The sequence below is a fragment of the Onychomys torridus genome, chromosome 10 (assembly GCF_903995425.1).
Source record: "Onychomys torridus chromosome 10, mOncTor1.1, whole genome shotgun sequence".
NCBI lineage: Eukaryota > Metazoa > Chordata > Mammalia > Rodentia > Cricetidae > Onychomys > Onychomys torridus.
In genome coordinates this window covers 18,927,264-18,944,368 of record NC_050452.1, presented here as the reverse complement: position 1 = coordinate 18,944,368, position 17,105 = coordinate 18,927,264, and the positions used below count along the sequence as shown (strand labels likewise).

The 17,105-nt window shown below is 40.4% G+C and overlaps 1 protein-coding gene across 1 annotated transcript in view; it reads left to right on the top strand.

Annotated features, from left to right (window-relative positions):
• The window catches only part of Spata48 (spermatogenesis associated 48), a 44,967-nt gene that overhangs the window by 17,848 nt on the left and 10,014 nt on the right, over positions 1-17,105 (top strand). The window contains exons 4-7 of the mRNA XM_036201096.1: positions 6,560-6,698; positions 8,529-8,596; positions 12,104-12,145; positions 13,106-13,213. Of these exons, the coding sequence (XP_036056989.1) occupies positions 6,560-6,698; positions 8,529-8,596; positions 12,104-12,145; positions 13,106-13,213 (357 nt within the window). The remainder of the gene's footprint in view (positions 1-6,559; positions 6,699-8,528; positions 8,597-12,103; positions 12,146-13,105; positions 13,214-17,105) is intronic.

Here is a 17,105-nt window from a genome sequence, read left to right as displayed (position 1 = left end):
CAGCCCTCTAACCCAAAGTTAATTTTATTAACACAGTCTCAGAGTTTCACAGTGTGATCAAACATCCAGCAACACCCCACTGTCACCCTTTAGCAACCTGAGTTCTCCTAGACTTATTGACCATGCCTTAGGGAAACTTTTGATTCATTACATAGATACAGGAAAGAGGCAGAGTTAGGTTTTAATAAATATATCATTTACATGGCCTTAAGCACAAGGTCTAAGAGAAAGGAGCTTTTAGAAGAATGAGTACCTGGCAGTATGGATGTTGTCTTCCCTACAAGAGTCACTGAAGCAAGGTGCACCAAAGTGTGGTTATGGCTCCTCGGAGGAGACTAGAAGCCCATTATTCTACAATAGCCATGGACTTTGGTGGGATTTAATGTCATTATCTTTAAATGATTCCCAAGACATGTGAATGGGATTACAGGCTGGTTCCTCAGGAGTACCTGGTAGGATTACAGTTGATAAGACCCATAGACTATAGGAAGGTAGAATAGACTTTACTGCAGAGTCTTGTTTGAGACTCTCGGGTGACATGGGGAGGGGGGAGGAATAAGGTCCTACAAGATCACATGCATTCAAGCCCTAAGCTTGGTTCATTGTTATTTGAACATGAAATATCTATATAAAATTATAAGGAAGATCAAATTTATGTAGGCTCCCTTTGTAGAAAATGTTCATTGTGCCAAATTCTTGCATTTCAGCTGATGATGGGCTTCAGCTAGACTCTGGGATGAGGGGATCTTATATCCAGTCTCATAATATCATATCTATGTCTGAGGCTGTGAGATCATCTGTGAATAAACAGACCATGTTCTCTGCTCTTGAAGGAGTTCTCATTTTAAAGAGAAACAGACAGTAAGAAAAAACCTAATGAGAAAACAAACAGAACTAGGTTTTGAAAACTGTTAGTCCATGAATAAAAGAAAGAGGTAGCTAAGAGGTATGGAGAGTCATCAACAGGATTATGTGGTGTGAGCAGAAACCTTCAGAGGGAGAGGGAGCAACTGTGCAGGGCACTTAAATGATTGTCACTCTGACTGAATTCATCTTAGCAAAAAGAAAAAGAAAAAAGTGGTAAGACAAGATATTTTATGGAGAAGTCGTGGTGGCTAATGTATTCAGAGTTACATGTGGAGAAAGGCTGGGCTATGGATATCTTCTGAGGAAGAGTTAATGCTATCTCAGAGAAGGCTGCAATTAGCAGAGAAGACTGTGAGCTATGGCTGAATTCTGGATAAATGTTAAATGCAGACCCATTGCATCTCCCTAAGCAGAGGAAATGTACATAAGGGACAGGGGGAATGCTTTGGCCTATACAGCTGGATTGAATGGAGGTACTGTTGCCTAACAACACTAAGGCATATGGAGCAAGTCTTGGGTCAAAGGCAGGCTTTGATGCTGGGCAATGGTGATGCATGCCTTTAATGCAAGCACTCAGGAGGCAGAGGCAGGTGGATCTCTGTGAGTTCGAGGCCAGCCTGGGATACAGAGTGAGTTCCAGGAAAGGTGCAAAGCTACACAGAGAAACCCTGTCTCAAAAAAACCAAAAAGATACAAAGATATTTTTTAGCCATCCAACAGGATCTCTTAGATTGGCAACAGGGTATGCAAATCTAGAGTTTTGTAGAGTTTAATAGGACCATTTAGAAATTCAGCTACACTCTAGCTAGAGAGATAGATCCAGCTTCAAGAAAGGTCTATAAAATGATGGTACTGGATGGGGACACTAAAGGAGCCATGTAGTTACAGGGCTATTTATACATTTTAAATTATGGTGAAAAGAGAAAGATACAGTAAAAGGGCCTAAGAAGGCACACCAGCAAGATAGAAGTGAGAGGAGAATGCAGGGCCTGGAAGACAAGGTAACAATGTTATTCAAGAAGAAAGGGGGGGTGATGTTACATGTCATACACCTACATCAAGTAAAATATGGTCCAAGGATGCTTTATTAGGTTCATCTGTATGTTTACAAGCTACTAAAGAGATATAGCAGACGATAAAAAAAAAATGACATGACATGGCATGGCTTGGTATGGCATGGAGAAAAGAGAAGCAATAGATGAGAATAAGAAAACAGAGCTTCCATGATGACCACAGCCTGCTTCACCTCATGTATTGAACACTACAGACATATTTCATACCTCCATTTCATTTCTTCATTAAAATGGAAGGATCTATGTAGTGAGCACCAGGGGACAGGAGTCTTAGAAATATGCCTACTAGTCGTATATGATGTTGTTATGAACTATTTTTTAAAATGTCCTGACAAAGCTGTGACAGACCAGCCTGTCACACTTATTTACCCCAGGAACTCTTGAGGAATGAGGGATAAGAGACTTACATTAGGAATAGAGAGGAGAGAAACAGAGAAAACAAAAGATAGATCAGGTGAACCTGGATCCTTATCCAAACAGGCCCAGAATGTTATTCCAAAGATCTGTTTATAACAATGCCAAGGGGTGGAGCAAAAGACCTCTCCCTTGCTAGTTAGACCCTTACAAACACCTGGCACCGGTCCAAGTAACCTCCCGTGCAGTCCTGCTGGATTCAGCCACTAGGAAACCTAGTGGGCTACAACACAAAGCACTATATACAAAGAACCTCCAAAAATGTTATTGAGTTCATTATGTGTTGGCCATTGATAGCTAAACATGGAGCCTACACTTAAGAGTCATTTACATACCAACAGAGACTCTGCTGAAGAAAACTAATTTTTAATTTGAAAGCAATTGTCAGTTGGAGATAGTTTCTGGGTTAGGCATGAGTGCTTATGTCCGCTTCCCCTCTCAACCCTACTACCCTACCCTATCTGGCCCAGACCCATGCAGGTCCTGTGAATGCTGCCAAGTCTCTGTGAGTTCATGTGTGTTGGTCCTGCTGTGTTTAGAAGGCCTTGTTTCCTTGATGTCCTCCATCATCTCTGGCTTTTACAATCTTTCTCCTTCCTCTCCCCCAAGGTTCTGTGAACCCATAGGGGAAGAATTTAATGGTGGCATCCCACTTAAGACTGAGTGTTTCAAGGTCTCTCACTTTCTGCACATTGTCCAGCTGTGAGTCTCTATATTTGTTGCCATGTACAGCAAGAGGAGGAAGTGAGACACTAATCTATGAGTACAGCAGAATGTCATTAAGAGTCATTTTATTGCTGCATTCTTTTAACCAAACAGTAACATTTGGTTTTCCCCTATCCTGTCCTATCCAGGATCAACTTCGTCACCTAGGCCGTGTCGCAAATGGGCTTCGTCTCACAGAGTGGTCCTTAAAGCCAATCAGATATTGGTTGGTTACTCCCACAAACTTGGTACCACTATTGTACTAGCACATATTACAGGCAGGTCGTCATTGGAGATATAAGAGTTTATAGCTGGGTTGGTTTTTACCTTTCTTCTTTGGTAGCATGCAGAGCACCTTCCCATACCAAAGACACTAGCATGTGGGGTGAGAGCTCTACTTAGACGCCAGCTCTACTTCACCATATTCAGTGAGTTGTATAGGTGTTGTCTTCAGCTACAGGCCCTTACCATCAGTTTCTAAAGAGTAACCAATAGCCTTGCCAATAGCCTGGGTTGTTTTAGGGGTTGCCATGGGGTACCCCCTTTGGCCAATAATTGGATTAGATCTCTTCCATCTCTTCTATTCTGTTAGTGAGGCTTGCCTCTGGGCTTCCTTTTAGAGTTTCTTATTGGGTGTAGTAGGGTTTCTTTTATGAAATTATCCATTTCCTTTTAGCTTTTCCGATTTGGTGGAGTACAGATTTTAAAGTATGTTCTTATGATTTTCCTCTGTGTTTTTTGTTATGTACATCTCTAATTTTGTTAGTTTACTTTATCTGCCTTTTACTTAACTTGGCTAAGGGTTTGTCAATCTTATTGATTTTTCTCGAGAAACCATCTCTGTTTCATTGATTTTTATATGGTTTTTGTTGTTGTTTGTTTATTTCTATTTTGTTGATTGCAGCCCTAATTTTGATTATTTCTTGCCCCCTATGCCTTTGGGGTGTTATTTCTTCTTTTTGTTTAGATCTTTCAGGCTTGCTGTTATGTTACTAATATGAGACCTCTCTAATTTTTATGTAGGCACTTAGTGCTATGAACTTGCCTCTTAAAGCAACTTCATTGTGTCCCAGAAGTGTGGGTATGTTATGTTTTCATTTTCATTCTTTTCTAAACAGTTTTTAATGTCTTTATTAATATCTGTTTAGCTGCATTTTTAATTCAGTGGTGAATTGTTCAGTTTCCACAAGTTTGTAAGCTTCCTGTTGTTTCTGTTGTTACTGATATCCAACTTAATCTGTACTCCTCAGATGGGATGCGGGGCATTATTTCAATTTTCTTATATCAATTAAGACTTTGTTTCCCATTATATGGTAAATTCTGCAGAAAGTTTCATGAGCTGCTGAAAAGAAGGTACATTCTTTTTTGTTTGTGTGAAATGTTTTGTAAATATCTGTTCTATATTCTTTTGGTTTGTGACACCATTTAGCTCCAACAATTTGTTGTTTGGTTTTTGTCTGGATGACCTGTTTATTGGTGAGAGTGGGGTATTAAAGTCATAACTATAACTGTGTGATATTAGCTGTAGTGTTGTTTCTTTGGTGAACATGGATACAATTGTGTTTAGTACATAGATGTTTAGAATTGCAATATCTCCTGGTGGATTTCTCCTTTGATGTGTATGTAGTGCCCATCCTTATCTCTTCTGATAAATTTTGATTTGAACTCTATTTTGTCAGATATTTAAATGGCTACACCTGCTTACTTCTCAGGTCCATTTGCTTGAAATATCTTTTTCTATGCTTTTACACTGAGATGATGTGTATCCCTGATGTTAATGTATGTTTCTTGGATGCAGCAAAAGAATGGATCCTATATTTTTTTTAATCTGGTCTGTTAATCTCTGTCTTTTTATTGGTAATTGAGGTCACTAATGTTGAGAGTTACCAATGAACCATGTTTGTTCATTCTCACTATTTTGTTGATGTGTCATGAGTTGTTTTCTCCCTCTTGATTTGCTGGTCTGAGGTTATTTATTCCTGTGGTTAACCTCTTTAGGTTGAAATTTTTCTTCTAGCACTTTCTTTAGACCTGGATTTATAGATAGATTCTGTTTAAATTTGGTTTTATTGTGAAATGTCTTTCTCCACTTATGGTGACTGAAAGTTTGACTGGTTATTGTAGTCTGGGCTGGTACCTGTGGTCTCTTAGAATTTTCCAGTTTATCTGTCTAGGCTCTTCTGGTTTTTAGAGTCTCCCTAAAGGATTCTGGTATTATTCTAATAGGTATGCATTTATATGTTACTTGATCTTTTTCCTTTGCAGCTTTTAATAGTCTTTCTTTGTTCTGTATACTTAGTGTTTTGATTATTGTGTACTGTGGAGACTTTCTTTTCTTATTCAGTCTATTTGATGTTCTGTATGCTTCTATCTTGATAGCATCTTCTTCTTTAGGTTAGTGAAATTTTCTTTGATGACTTTGTTAAAAATATTTTCCATGTCTTTGACTTGGGTTTATTCTCCTCCCACTAGCCCCATTTCTCACAAATTTGGTCTTTTCATAGTATCCCAGATTTCCTGGATGTTTTGTGCCTTGATTTTTTTTTTTTAGATTTAATATTTTCTTTGAGTGAGGTATCATTTCTTCTATCTTGTCTTCAATGCCTGAGAGTCTCCCTTCCATCTCTAATATTCTGTTGATAAGGCTTGCCTTTGAGCTTCCTTTTTGAGTTCCTAAATTTTTTATTTCTAATTTTACCTCAGTTTTGGGTTTTCTTTAGTGAGAAAATTTCTACTTTCATGTTTTGAACTGTTTTATTATTTCATCCCACTGCTTGTGTTTTCATATGTTTCATTAATAGATGTGTTCATGTCATCTTTTAAGGACCTTGAACACATTCCTAATAGCTATTTTGAAGTTCTTGTCTTCTGCATCAGCTATATTGCATTTCTTTGCCTACTGTAGCAGTCTGGCTTGCCTTTAGTGGAGACATATTGTGTTAATAGCTGTCGTTGTATTTTTATGCTGGCATCTAGGCATCTGGGCTTAGAATGATTATAATTCTTGGTTTGATATAGGTCTTGTCTTCTTTGGGTGAGTGTTTCATTAATTTGATTTGGAGTGCCCTCTCTGGATCTTAGGAAAGTGTGGTGGTTGTGTGTTGCATGGTATGGAGTGCTACTGATACCCTTCCAGGTATGGGAGTTCCAGAGACAATATATGTCTAGGTATTGGGAGCTAAAAGGATGGAATGGGAGTGACCTAGAAGCGTGAGGGGTGAAAGAGTCCATAGGAAGGAGAAAAGTTGGGTCTGTCACAAGGATCTGCTTAGTGCCCTGGGAATGGGGACAGAGAGGAAGGAGAAGCCACAGCAGGTTGTCTGCTACAAAGCTGGGGATCGGAGGGAAATAGAGATTGCCCGCCTGATCAATACCCTGGCCTCCAAAATCGATTTTGAAAGACGTAATTTATTTGTAAATTGGGTGGTCTTCCTACCCTGCTCTGAATATGTGCTTTGTGTATTCTTTATTAAATGTGTCCTTATTTAATAATTCCCCAGAGCATTTGAAACTGTTCCTTGGGACAAAATGATACCACCAAAACTTGATCCAGAGGAAACAACAGTGGAAAGGGCTGCTGACCTCATCTCACAGTGTTTCACACTTAAGAGATATGAAAGAGTGCCGGCCATAACCCAGGTGAGTGAGCGTGCCTGGCCATGGTGCCCACTGTTTGCTTTCACCCAAGCCACAGTGATACTTTCTTGTTAAGAATTCCATGTGAAATTGAAAGTTATGTAATCACAAGTCAATGGTAACTGTAAACATCTTTCTCACTGTCCACAATGATAAGGTTTAGTACTTAATGACTTTTCCCTCACAGTCATTTGTGGTGGCTGTGAATTTTGGAAATTACAGAAGAACGTTAAATAAGAAAAGAGACACAGAGATGTTATTCCTTCAGATAATCTATGCTGAGCATTGTAGTGGGCAGCCATTCTAGCCTTCGCCTGGAAGTTCCAACCCCCAATGAGGCTTCGGTAATGGTCACGCCTACAAGGCGGGGCTGAGAGAGAACACTGTTCATTCCTGGGTTTCAGCACCAAGAGATCCCTCTCCTTTGGATCCTTCAGCGTCCTCTCTCAGGCCGGTCTTGTAGGCATGACCATTACCAAAGCCTCAATGAGGGTTGGAACTTCCAGGCCAAGGCTGGAATGGCTACCCACTACAGAGCCTAGTTCTGGAAATAGGACCTAGAATTTAGCTGCCCACTCCTCAAGCAGAATAGGAAGATCCATGAGTTGTAAACTGCTCTCTTACGTTTCCGGTTATGTGATGCAACAAAGCACAGAGGGTCCTCAGAGAGATGACTACTGGTTTTTCACTTCTGAATGTCAGGAAGAGTCCGCCATGTGGACTGTTGGTCGTGGATCCCTACTATAGCTGAAACACTTTCTCTAGAGTCTAGATCTGTCCGAGTTACTACACTGACTATGTCCATTTCTTTTTTCAGAACATGGAACCCATGCTATTTGACCAGACATGTAGCCAGTCATTTGCCTGTTCTATGTTATCTTCCTTCTCTAGTGAATGCTCAGTGCCCAGTTCCCCCATGCTCTCTGGCCGGTCCTGCCTTTTGCAGTGTCTCATCACTTTAATAACTCTGTGCCAGGATGAACCCCAAGCAGTCACGAAGCCCTGGCTTCTGTCCTCCCAACACTGCCTCAGACACCCCTGCTTCCTTGTCCCTTTGCATTCTGTGCCACAGCTCACAGAGTAAGTCTGGGTCAGCTGTTGGATGATTTCTCCTAATGAAGTTTTTGAGCATAGAAAATCCACATATAAAGAGGGAAACAGATTATACCCTGAGGAGTCCCTAAGCCCCCAATTAGGAAGTCTGCATTCTCGTGTAAAACTTCTTCCACTCTCACAGAGAAAGAAATAATAAGAGAGGAAAAACATATCTGTAGTAGAAACACTCAAACGTTGGATTTTTCCATAGAAGTGAAAATCAGTTAAAGGACAAAAATTGTGTATGACCTCATTTATTTTTAAGGATCTTTAAGTTACTTCAAAGAAATTTTATATCTCATAAAAACTGGTATTTCATTATATTTCCCATGTTGAATGATTTGAATATCTAAAGTCCTCTCCAAGTAAGACGCTTCTCTGAACCCAGTCTCTGTGCAAAGAAGTAAAGGGAAGCCCACAATGGGTCTAAGAGAAGTCTGTCCTGAAACTGAAACTAAACCTTTCACGTGGAGAAACCGCGTCACCTGGAGAAGGTGCGCACATGGCAGCTTCCAGCTTGGAGGAAACAGTGGAGTGGAAGGTGGAGCCAAGAGCCAGACCCACAGCACTCAGAAGCAAAGCCCCGCCCACCCCACCCAGAATTGCCAGGATGCCTGGAAAGAGTTTTCCCAGAGTGAAGACTCGGCTATGATGACCTGCTAAGGACACCAGAGCTTGAATCTATGAAATTACAGTAAGATCGTTTAATAGCTTTTGCTTATCTCCATGATGCTTTAGATGGTCGGAGGACTCTGGGACAGATTTCAGACGAGATTGTTCTCAGCGCCAGTCAAACCAATCACTTTGTAAGTTTGTTTTCCTACTGTTGTCCTTGCTCGATTTACCCTTGTCACTGATGCCCCCACTGAGGGCAGGAGAGGGGCCTGGCTTTAGATTAAGAGTGTCCCAGAGACCTTCATCCAACGGTCCTGGGCAGAGAAGAGAATCCAAATCCCGGTTCAGTTGCTCTGCAACACCTGGTCTCTCGTTACCCTCAAAATAAATACGATTAAACGTGCTGCATTTTAAAATTGTGGGTACTGTCTAAACAGTTTGATGTGGACAGTTACAATGTTGGAACTCCGTGGACTTCATCTAAAGGAGATTCTAAATGATGTTCCATCAACTTTCATATTGTGTATTTGTGTTGTATTCATGCTTAAAGCTATGGCTTTATTACTGATGTTCTCCCATGTACAACTCTGTACATTAGTATAAAAAACCGGTGGTTTGGTCTTCCAAAACGTCAGTATGTTGTTGTTCTTTATAGCTGATACAACTCTGGTTATGGTCTCTACTTGTTTAATTCACTCTAAATATTTCCTGTTTAAAAATATATAAACAAAAATATGATACATTCTGTGTATCACTTCCCTCTATTGAGAAAAACAATTACAGTGGGAACACCTGAGCCCCTCCAACAGCATTTCTGCCTCCTTCCAGAAACATTATTATGGATTTGATGTTCCACATTTTCATGTAGTCTTTTAATCCTTTAGCCTACTATTGTTTTTTTATAAATGTGTTTACGTATTTATTTTACATCTCTGCTGTAGTTTCCCCTCCCTCCTCTTCTCCCAGTCCCTCCCCCCACCTCACCCCACTCTGCTCCCACCACCTACACATCCACTCCTCCTCCATTTCTGTTTAGGAAAAGGCAGATCTCCCATGAATATCAACAAAACATGGCGTATCAAGTTGCAGTAAGACTAAGCACCTCCCCATGTATTAAGCCTGGGCAAGGCCTTATGAGGAATAGGATCCCAAAAGCCTATAAAGGAGTCAGAGATAGGCCCAGTTCCCATTGTTAGGAGTCCCACAAGAGGACCAAGATACACAGCTGTGACATATGTGCAGCTCCCTGGCTGTTGGTTCAGTCTCTGTGAGTCCCTATGAGCCCGAGTTAGCTGATTTTGTGAGTTTTCTTGTGTCTTTAACCCCTTTGGTTCCTACACTCCTTTCTCCTCCTCCTCCTCCACAAGGTTCCCTGAGCTCTCCCTAAGGTTTGGCTGTGGGTCTGCATCTGTTTCAGTCATTTTCTGGATGTCTCTGATGACAATTGGGCTAGACATCAATCTGGTCACAGGAGATGGCCAGTTCAGGCTAATTACCTGCTATTGCTAGGAGTCTAAGCTGGAGTGTTCCTCGTAGATTCCTAAGTCTACTATTTTTAACCAACACACCGTATTAGATTCCTTTTTTTAACTTTTGTAAAAATACATGGTATGTTGTTTATATTTATGCCTCCTAGCCTCGTGTCCCTACTGTGCTCATAAGATTCATATCTAGTCTCTCTGGCTCTCTGGGTGTTCATTTTTTTCTGAAGCATATAATTCCATTGAATGGCTATATCGCAGTTCATTTGCCCATTCACATAGTTCATTTCTGATTTAATTTCAGTTGAAACAACATACTTGTACTTTCACATACTCAACTGTAAAAATATTTCTGGATTTGACACATACCGATTCATGTCTATACTTTCTGGATCAAGAAGGGTATCTCTTCTTATCCTCTAGTTATTTTCATAGTCTTCATCGAATGAGTTGAACCAAGGGTGTGTCCCTCCAGTGTGCTTAAGCTCCCATTACAATACCCTGGGGACAATGTTAGAATTTGCCCAATTAACAATATTTTTTCATTCTTACAAATATGAAGTTACATTGTATTAGAATTGCAGATTACATACACCTAATGCACTTGCCACCAAATCTGACTGTATGTACGGTTCCTGCAACCCACGTGGATGGAAAGAGAGGACTGACTGACTCCAAAAACTCACCTTCTGATCTTTACAAATATGCCAAAGCATGTGTAGCACCCCAACACACACACACACACACACACACACACACACACACACACACACACACGTTCAAACTGACATACTGAAGAAATGAATAAATAAATGTAATAAAAGGAGACCAATTTTCTTTCTTAACTGTACACATGGAAATGTCTTTCTCACCATTCTTTCTGGGTGTAAGTCAGGGATCCAGTCCATCACTATGAAGTTCGAGTTCATTTGCATGAATAGTTCGTTTCCTTGGTAGCCCAACGGATGGTATGTGGTCTGATGTGCGGTGAGTCACAACAAGCCTCGCTAAGATGAGAGAGGCAGTGTGATGAAACTGTGCTTTTCACAAATACAGAGTGAGTCAGATGGGCACCACCAGAGGAGCATGCACAATCCCGGGAAGTGATCACTGTGCCTACTGATACTGAGAAAAATACCAATCTTGTGAAAGAAAATGGAAGAAATAGTCTCCCCAGGGTTGAGTCCCCTAGTTAGTTACCCAACACCAGGTGGTCAGCCCTGAAATCATATCCATATAAGTAGCACTAAACCGACTCAGCAGGTCGTATTTATGTATTTGGGGAGGGGAGTAACAATAGCAAATGAAGAGTGGTCATGATTTCAAGAGAGAGTTGGAGAGATAACCTGAGAAGACTTGGAGGGAGAAAATGGATTGGGGAAAATGATATAGTTAGGTTCACATTTAAAATCCTTTAAATGAAATTTTTAAAGCACATTTTATTCAGCCATATCTAAAAATAACATGTAAGACTTTAGAATTATTGTTAAACTGTGTTGTCAAATGTGTAATCACACCTCAATTTTAACATACAAATTGAGGATAATTCTTTTAATATAGGAACATTAAAAAAATAAGCTTCGCATCTACACAGCAAGCTAGAATTGTTTATAATGCTCCTCAAATACCTTTATAAATAGTATATATAATTGAGTTTTTTATTTTGTTCTGCTTTGGTTCTGAGGCAGCAGACCTCCACCTCATAATCCTCCTGCCTCAGCCTTCAAGTGCATCATTCCTCTATGAGTGTGAATGAAATACCGAGGTATTGAGGAAGGCATGTTACTTAAATCTTTTTATTGAGATTTTTTATGGATTTGCTGTATTTGGGGGGGGGGTGTTTAACAAATGAGACAGCATTTGGAAGCTCAACTTCTTGTTAATGGCACTCCTCCAAACTCACCCTGGTGAGTTTCAAGGTGGAGCCATGGAAAGTTGTTCCCAGGAACTTACACATAAGCCTGTATATAACTGCCCATAGTGGTTTTACTCACAGCTTCTAAGGACTGAACACAGCCAAAACACCCTTCAGCAGGCTTCGGAAGTATTACACAGCAATGGAATGCTCTGAAACCACTCCACTGTTTCTAAAACAAAATTTTCGAGGCCAATTTCTGTATCTCTCATGATCTTTTAATTTGAGACTTGTTGTAGTAATTTGATATCTATTTAAAATATCAATAACTCAATTGCCTATTTTTTTTTTATTTTTCTCAGTGTGAGTCCAAGTTCTAGGAGTAAATACATCCCTCTCTATACGTAAGTGACGTTTCTCGTTGCTTTAAAATAAAACCATATTTAAGTCTGAATTGTAATTCATTTTACCTCACTGTGCTTCAGTCCACTCTTAAGGCGACATACATGCTTTAATATCCTTCGGTGTGCTTCTGGTCTGTGCCTGTTTAGTGCTGGGAGTTTAATCAAGGCTTTATCAGAGATTTTAGTTAAACTTTAAAATGAGGAGTGACGTATTTTCTGTTTTCCTCAATAGGATGATTTAGGCCATATCGCTGTTGCTCCTACTCATGCTGTCCGTCAGAAACGACGTGCAGTTGGTAGAACTGTAGTCATGAACACAGAAACGCAGGAATGACGATCCCGTCCTTCCCGCTGTAACTCTGGCTCCATGAATGCCAGAAAAGCCATCTTCTCTCCTTTTTTGTCCTTCGTTTGAAAGGTCACCTTGAAAGGAAGGAGATGAGAGGACATGGAGGGGACACACGGACTTTGATCAGGGCTCCCTCCTCCTTACTCTTCTCCAATGGAGCTGACTGGTGTTTTCATCCCAGAAGCCCTTGGGACATTGACCATGTGATCAGCCTTCCAGCCTTCTCTCACAGCTCAGCAATGCGGCCCACGCTCCTGACACCTGCCTAGACTCCAGTGCCCACAGGAGCCTTGCTGTCTCCAACAGAGAGCAGCCCCCCATACCCTGGCATCCACTCTGTGTTCTGGGGCTACAAAAGCCCCAGCTTCTGAACCAGAAAATCCTGAACAGCTGCCACTGTCCCTCCTGCTGAAGTTTGTAATCTCAGAATAGAGGCCTCATATTCTAAAAACAAAGAGCCGTGCCTTTCTTTTTTTTTTTTTTTTAATCCCGGTTGTCGTTTGTCATCATATTTTTCCTCCGTGGGCTTTTAATCTACTCTGACAAATAAAACATCCCTTATTTGCTTTGCTCAACTAATCTAAGTTTTCTACCACTTTTCACTGTAACAGTGGTCATGTGCAGAGTACAAATGCTGATGATGTGGACAACCCCTGTGGAAATATCGCATCCGTGGCCAAGCCTCGGCAGTCTAAACTGCTCTATACAAACACAAGTCGGTAAGTGCCATCCTCACTTATTTGCTGATCAATAAGGATGAAACTTGCTCATGGAATTACAAATGGAAGGGAAAGAAATGGCATAGCTTGTTATGGGCCAAAACTTATGAAGAAAAAAAAAATGTGAGTTTCTTAAAAGGAATGATGACCTGGGGGCCAATAGTTTGGGGACTCGCCTGGAATTCCTTGAGCAAGCCACTTTATCCCTGTGACTTCAGTGTCTTCATCTGAAACAGCTGTCACAAATTGCCACCAGGGACCAACAGCATTAGTAAAAGGACTTGGCTGACCAGCAGGTCATCCATCAGTCATTTAATTTTATAACCATCAATGCTGAGAACACCACTTTGTATAAATAGCTATAAAGTGGCAGAAATGACTGGTACTTATGTCCTGACCACAAATGAAAATTCATTGAACAACTTTTTAAATAAAATCAAGACAACTCAGTCATTCTAAAACTCAAACATTCGAGGGCTGGAGAGATGGCTCAGTGCTTATGAATGCTTTCTGCTCTTGAGAAGGACCCACATTTAGTTCCAGAACTGAGGCCAGGCACTCACAGCCACTTGTTACGCCAACTCCAGAGGATTCGATTCCCTCTTACAGCCTCCTTCAGCACCCACATTCATGTGGGTGCACAGACACACAGATATGTGGGTAAATAAAAATAAATCTTTTTTTAAAAACTCACACCCCTTAACAGTACATTCTAAAGTTATACTAAGTTGATATTTACATACTATAAATGGTGGTAGGAAACTACTAAAAGTCTTTCTTTCATAACTGAATCATAAAATTTCTAGGAAAGCGGAAAACTGTCTGTACAGTAGGTCACTGTAGGTCTTAGCATACACGATCTAGAATCTGAGCCCGTGTGTTTCAATGTGTGTTGGCGTCACATAGCAGACGGCAAGAGCAGTGCAAAGTGCTCAAGTTGTGTGTTCAGAAGCAAGGCTGGGGTGAAGTCAAATGGTGACACACAGGTCACACTGCCAGAACCACCTCAGATTTACCGTAAGTGGAGTGTGAGTCAGTTTTAGCTTCTTGTGCATCCAGAAACATTTTATTATTACCAAATCCCTTTTATGATCCCACATTCAGTTATATGACCTAAGGGTCATGATGCATAGTCTAAGAAACAGGGCCATAGAGTGAATATACTCAGTCAGCCCTTCTTTGACCTGCGATTGGATAAATTCGTCCTAAGTTATTCTCACTTCGCAACACACAATGCATGTAGGATCGGAACTGCTCCTGTTTGAGATCCTGGGCTAACTCATATTGCATACTGCATCCTAGCAGCCCAATAGAGAATTGGATCACATAGAGTCGGCCAGGGGAAGGTTTCATATTTAAAGTCAGGACACACTTTCTATTGTATCCATACCACTTTTTGCACCATTATGTTGAAGTCAGAAAATGAGTTAAACCCCTACACATCCCTCTATAATAGATGTCACAAAATATCTTGATGGTTATCTTAGTTCTCTCCTATCGCTGCAGTAGGAGACCAGGACCAAGGCAGCTTGTAGAAGGAAGCGTTTGTGTGGGATTCTAGTTCCAGATAAATAAGGGTCTGTCATGGGAGCAGCCAAAGCAGCAAGCTGAGAGTTCACACACACACACACACACACACACACACACACACACACACACACACACACGGAAACAGAGAAAGAGCACTGGGGAATGATGCAAGGCTTTGAAACCTCAAAGCCTGGCTTCAATGATGTACTTCCTTCAGAAAAGTTATACCTCCTAAACTTCCCAAAGAGAACCAAGTATTAAAATGCCCTAGACTATGAGGGACGTTTTGTTCAAACCTCCACAGTTCTTATTGTCTTTCAAAAAGTATACGACATACACACACAGGCTCAGAGCAGTCACGTTAGGTGTCCTTTGGTATAGGGGCAGAGGATTTGGTTCCAAAGATCTGAAGATGTTCAGATTTGAGGATGTCAAATCCATATTAAATGGTTTAATGATTGCTAAAACGTACTGTGCACATCCTCCCTAGATGCCTGGTAGTGCCTAGTACATTGGGCGTGCATCTAAGTAGCTTTCACACTGCATTGTTTAGACACAATGATAAAAAAAAGACATCTTTTTGAGGGTCACAGTTTTAAAAGTATTTTGTTTTTGCAGCTAATTGAAGTAGAGATTTCATTCTCTTTCCTCCATGCCACTGAGTTGCCAAATACCAGAGATACTCTAGCATTGGTTTCTATGATTGACAGCTCTTACCAAGGATTTCATATAGTCATAGTCACAACATTTTTCAAGTATTTGTTTTTATTTATGTGTATGGGTGTTTTACCTGTGTATACGCCCACAGAGGCCAGAAGGGGGTGTTAGGTTCTCTTGTAATTAAGTGTTACAGATGGTGGTTAGCCACCATGTGGGTGCTGGGTATTGAACCTGAGTCCCTTGGAAGAGCAGCCAGTGCTCTTAACCCCTGAGCAATCTCTCCAGCCCATATCACAATATTTTAAGTGCTAACCAATTTTATCTTTTAAAAACATAGTATGCCCACAAACCAATGTAGATAAATTAACTTACCTTCTGTTAGACTTTATTGTTTGTTAATTGTAACACTATCTTTTACTATAAATTTGAATTTGGGTTTTTTTCCTGTTATTTATTTACTTATTTCTACTACCTATTTTACCTAATTCTTTTTACTCTCTGTCAAGCTATAAAATATCTTTTAAAACTGTCTTTGACTTTAGTGCACTTATGTCAATAGTCTCAATCAAAGAATTTAAGCATGTCTGTCTAGGGCTGGAGGATATGCTAAGAACCATCCTAATGTAAATATTTTAAAAAAGAAAAAAAAAAGGATATGCCTCCAACAAAAATCTTGGTGGACAGATTATTTCACAAAATCCTGAGCTTTGGTTATGATTCATGGCTATAAAGAAGTCACTCTGCTGAGCAGTGCTGGCCCACATCTTTAATCCCAGCACTTGAGAGGCAGAGGCAGGTGGATCTCTGTGAGCTCAAGGCCAGCCTGGGCTATACATTGAGTTCCAGGACAGCCAGCGCTGGATTAACCAAAGAAAGAGGAGAAGGATGGGGGAGGGAGAGAGGGAGAGGGAGGAGGAGGAAAGTCTCTTCTACATGTGTCAATTCGAAGGCTGTTGAAACGTACCATGCTCTATCAAGTCTGAAAAAGTCAGATGTAAAATTCTTCCATAAAATCTGCAAGGAAATCATTGCTATTAAACAATCACTGTAAAAAAAATTTAAAGGAAGAACATAAGGGGAAAGCCAATATTAAAATGTTCACCAAGCATACGATTTTATTGTTTCCTTTTATTCAAATATATACTTGAATTTTGAAATGTTTTGTGCAACACTCTTGCCAAAAAAGAAATCAAACTTTCTTTGGGATCATTCTTAAAAGATACTGAAACATAAGCAGGAGGCTTTTTTATGCAAAAGAAAAAGAAAAAAAAAGATGACATTTCCTTGACTTTGGAAGAGTGTTTATTTACTTCGTCTTGCTGAAGCTCGTGTTTTAAAGACGCTGAGTAGAAGAGAAGCCCGTACCTGACATTTAGCTGTGCTTCTCCGATGTGGGCACTAGAGGGCGTCCCAGGTTGCAAAGTTTCTTCTGATTGATTCTGTTTTCTAACGGACTCATAACCTTTTAACACAACAAATGTTTTCCATTTTTATAATGAAGTGTTTGTGGATGTGGTTACACGTTGTGTCATACATAGCACACACAAGTGCATAGTAAATGCCTGTGTTTGTCCACATCAAGCTTGAGAAATAGATTTCTAGTGAACTCTTTTGAATTCCACGTGCCCTGGGCCCCAGGACCTCATCATCTCCTCCCCTGCCCCAACCAAAAAGCTCTGCTTTGGGCTGATCTCTTGTTTGC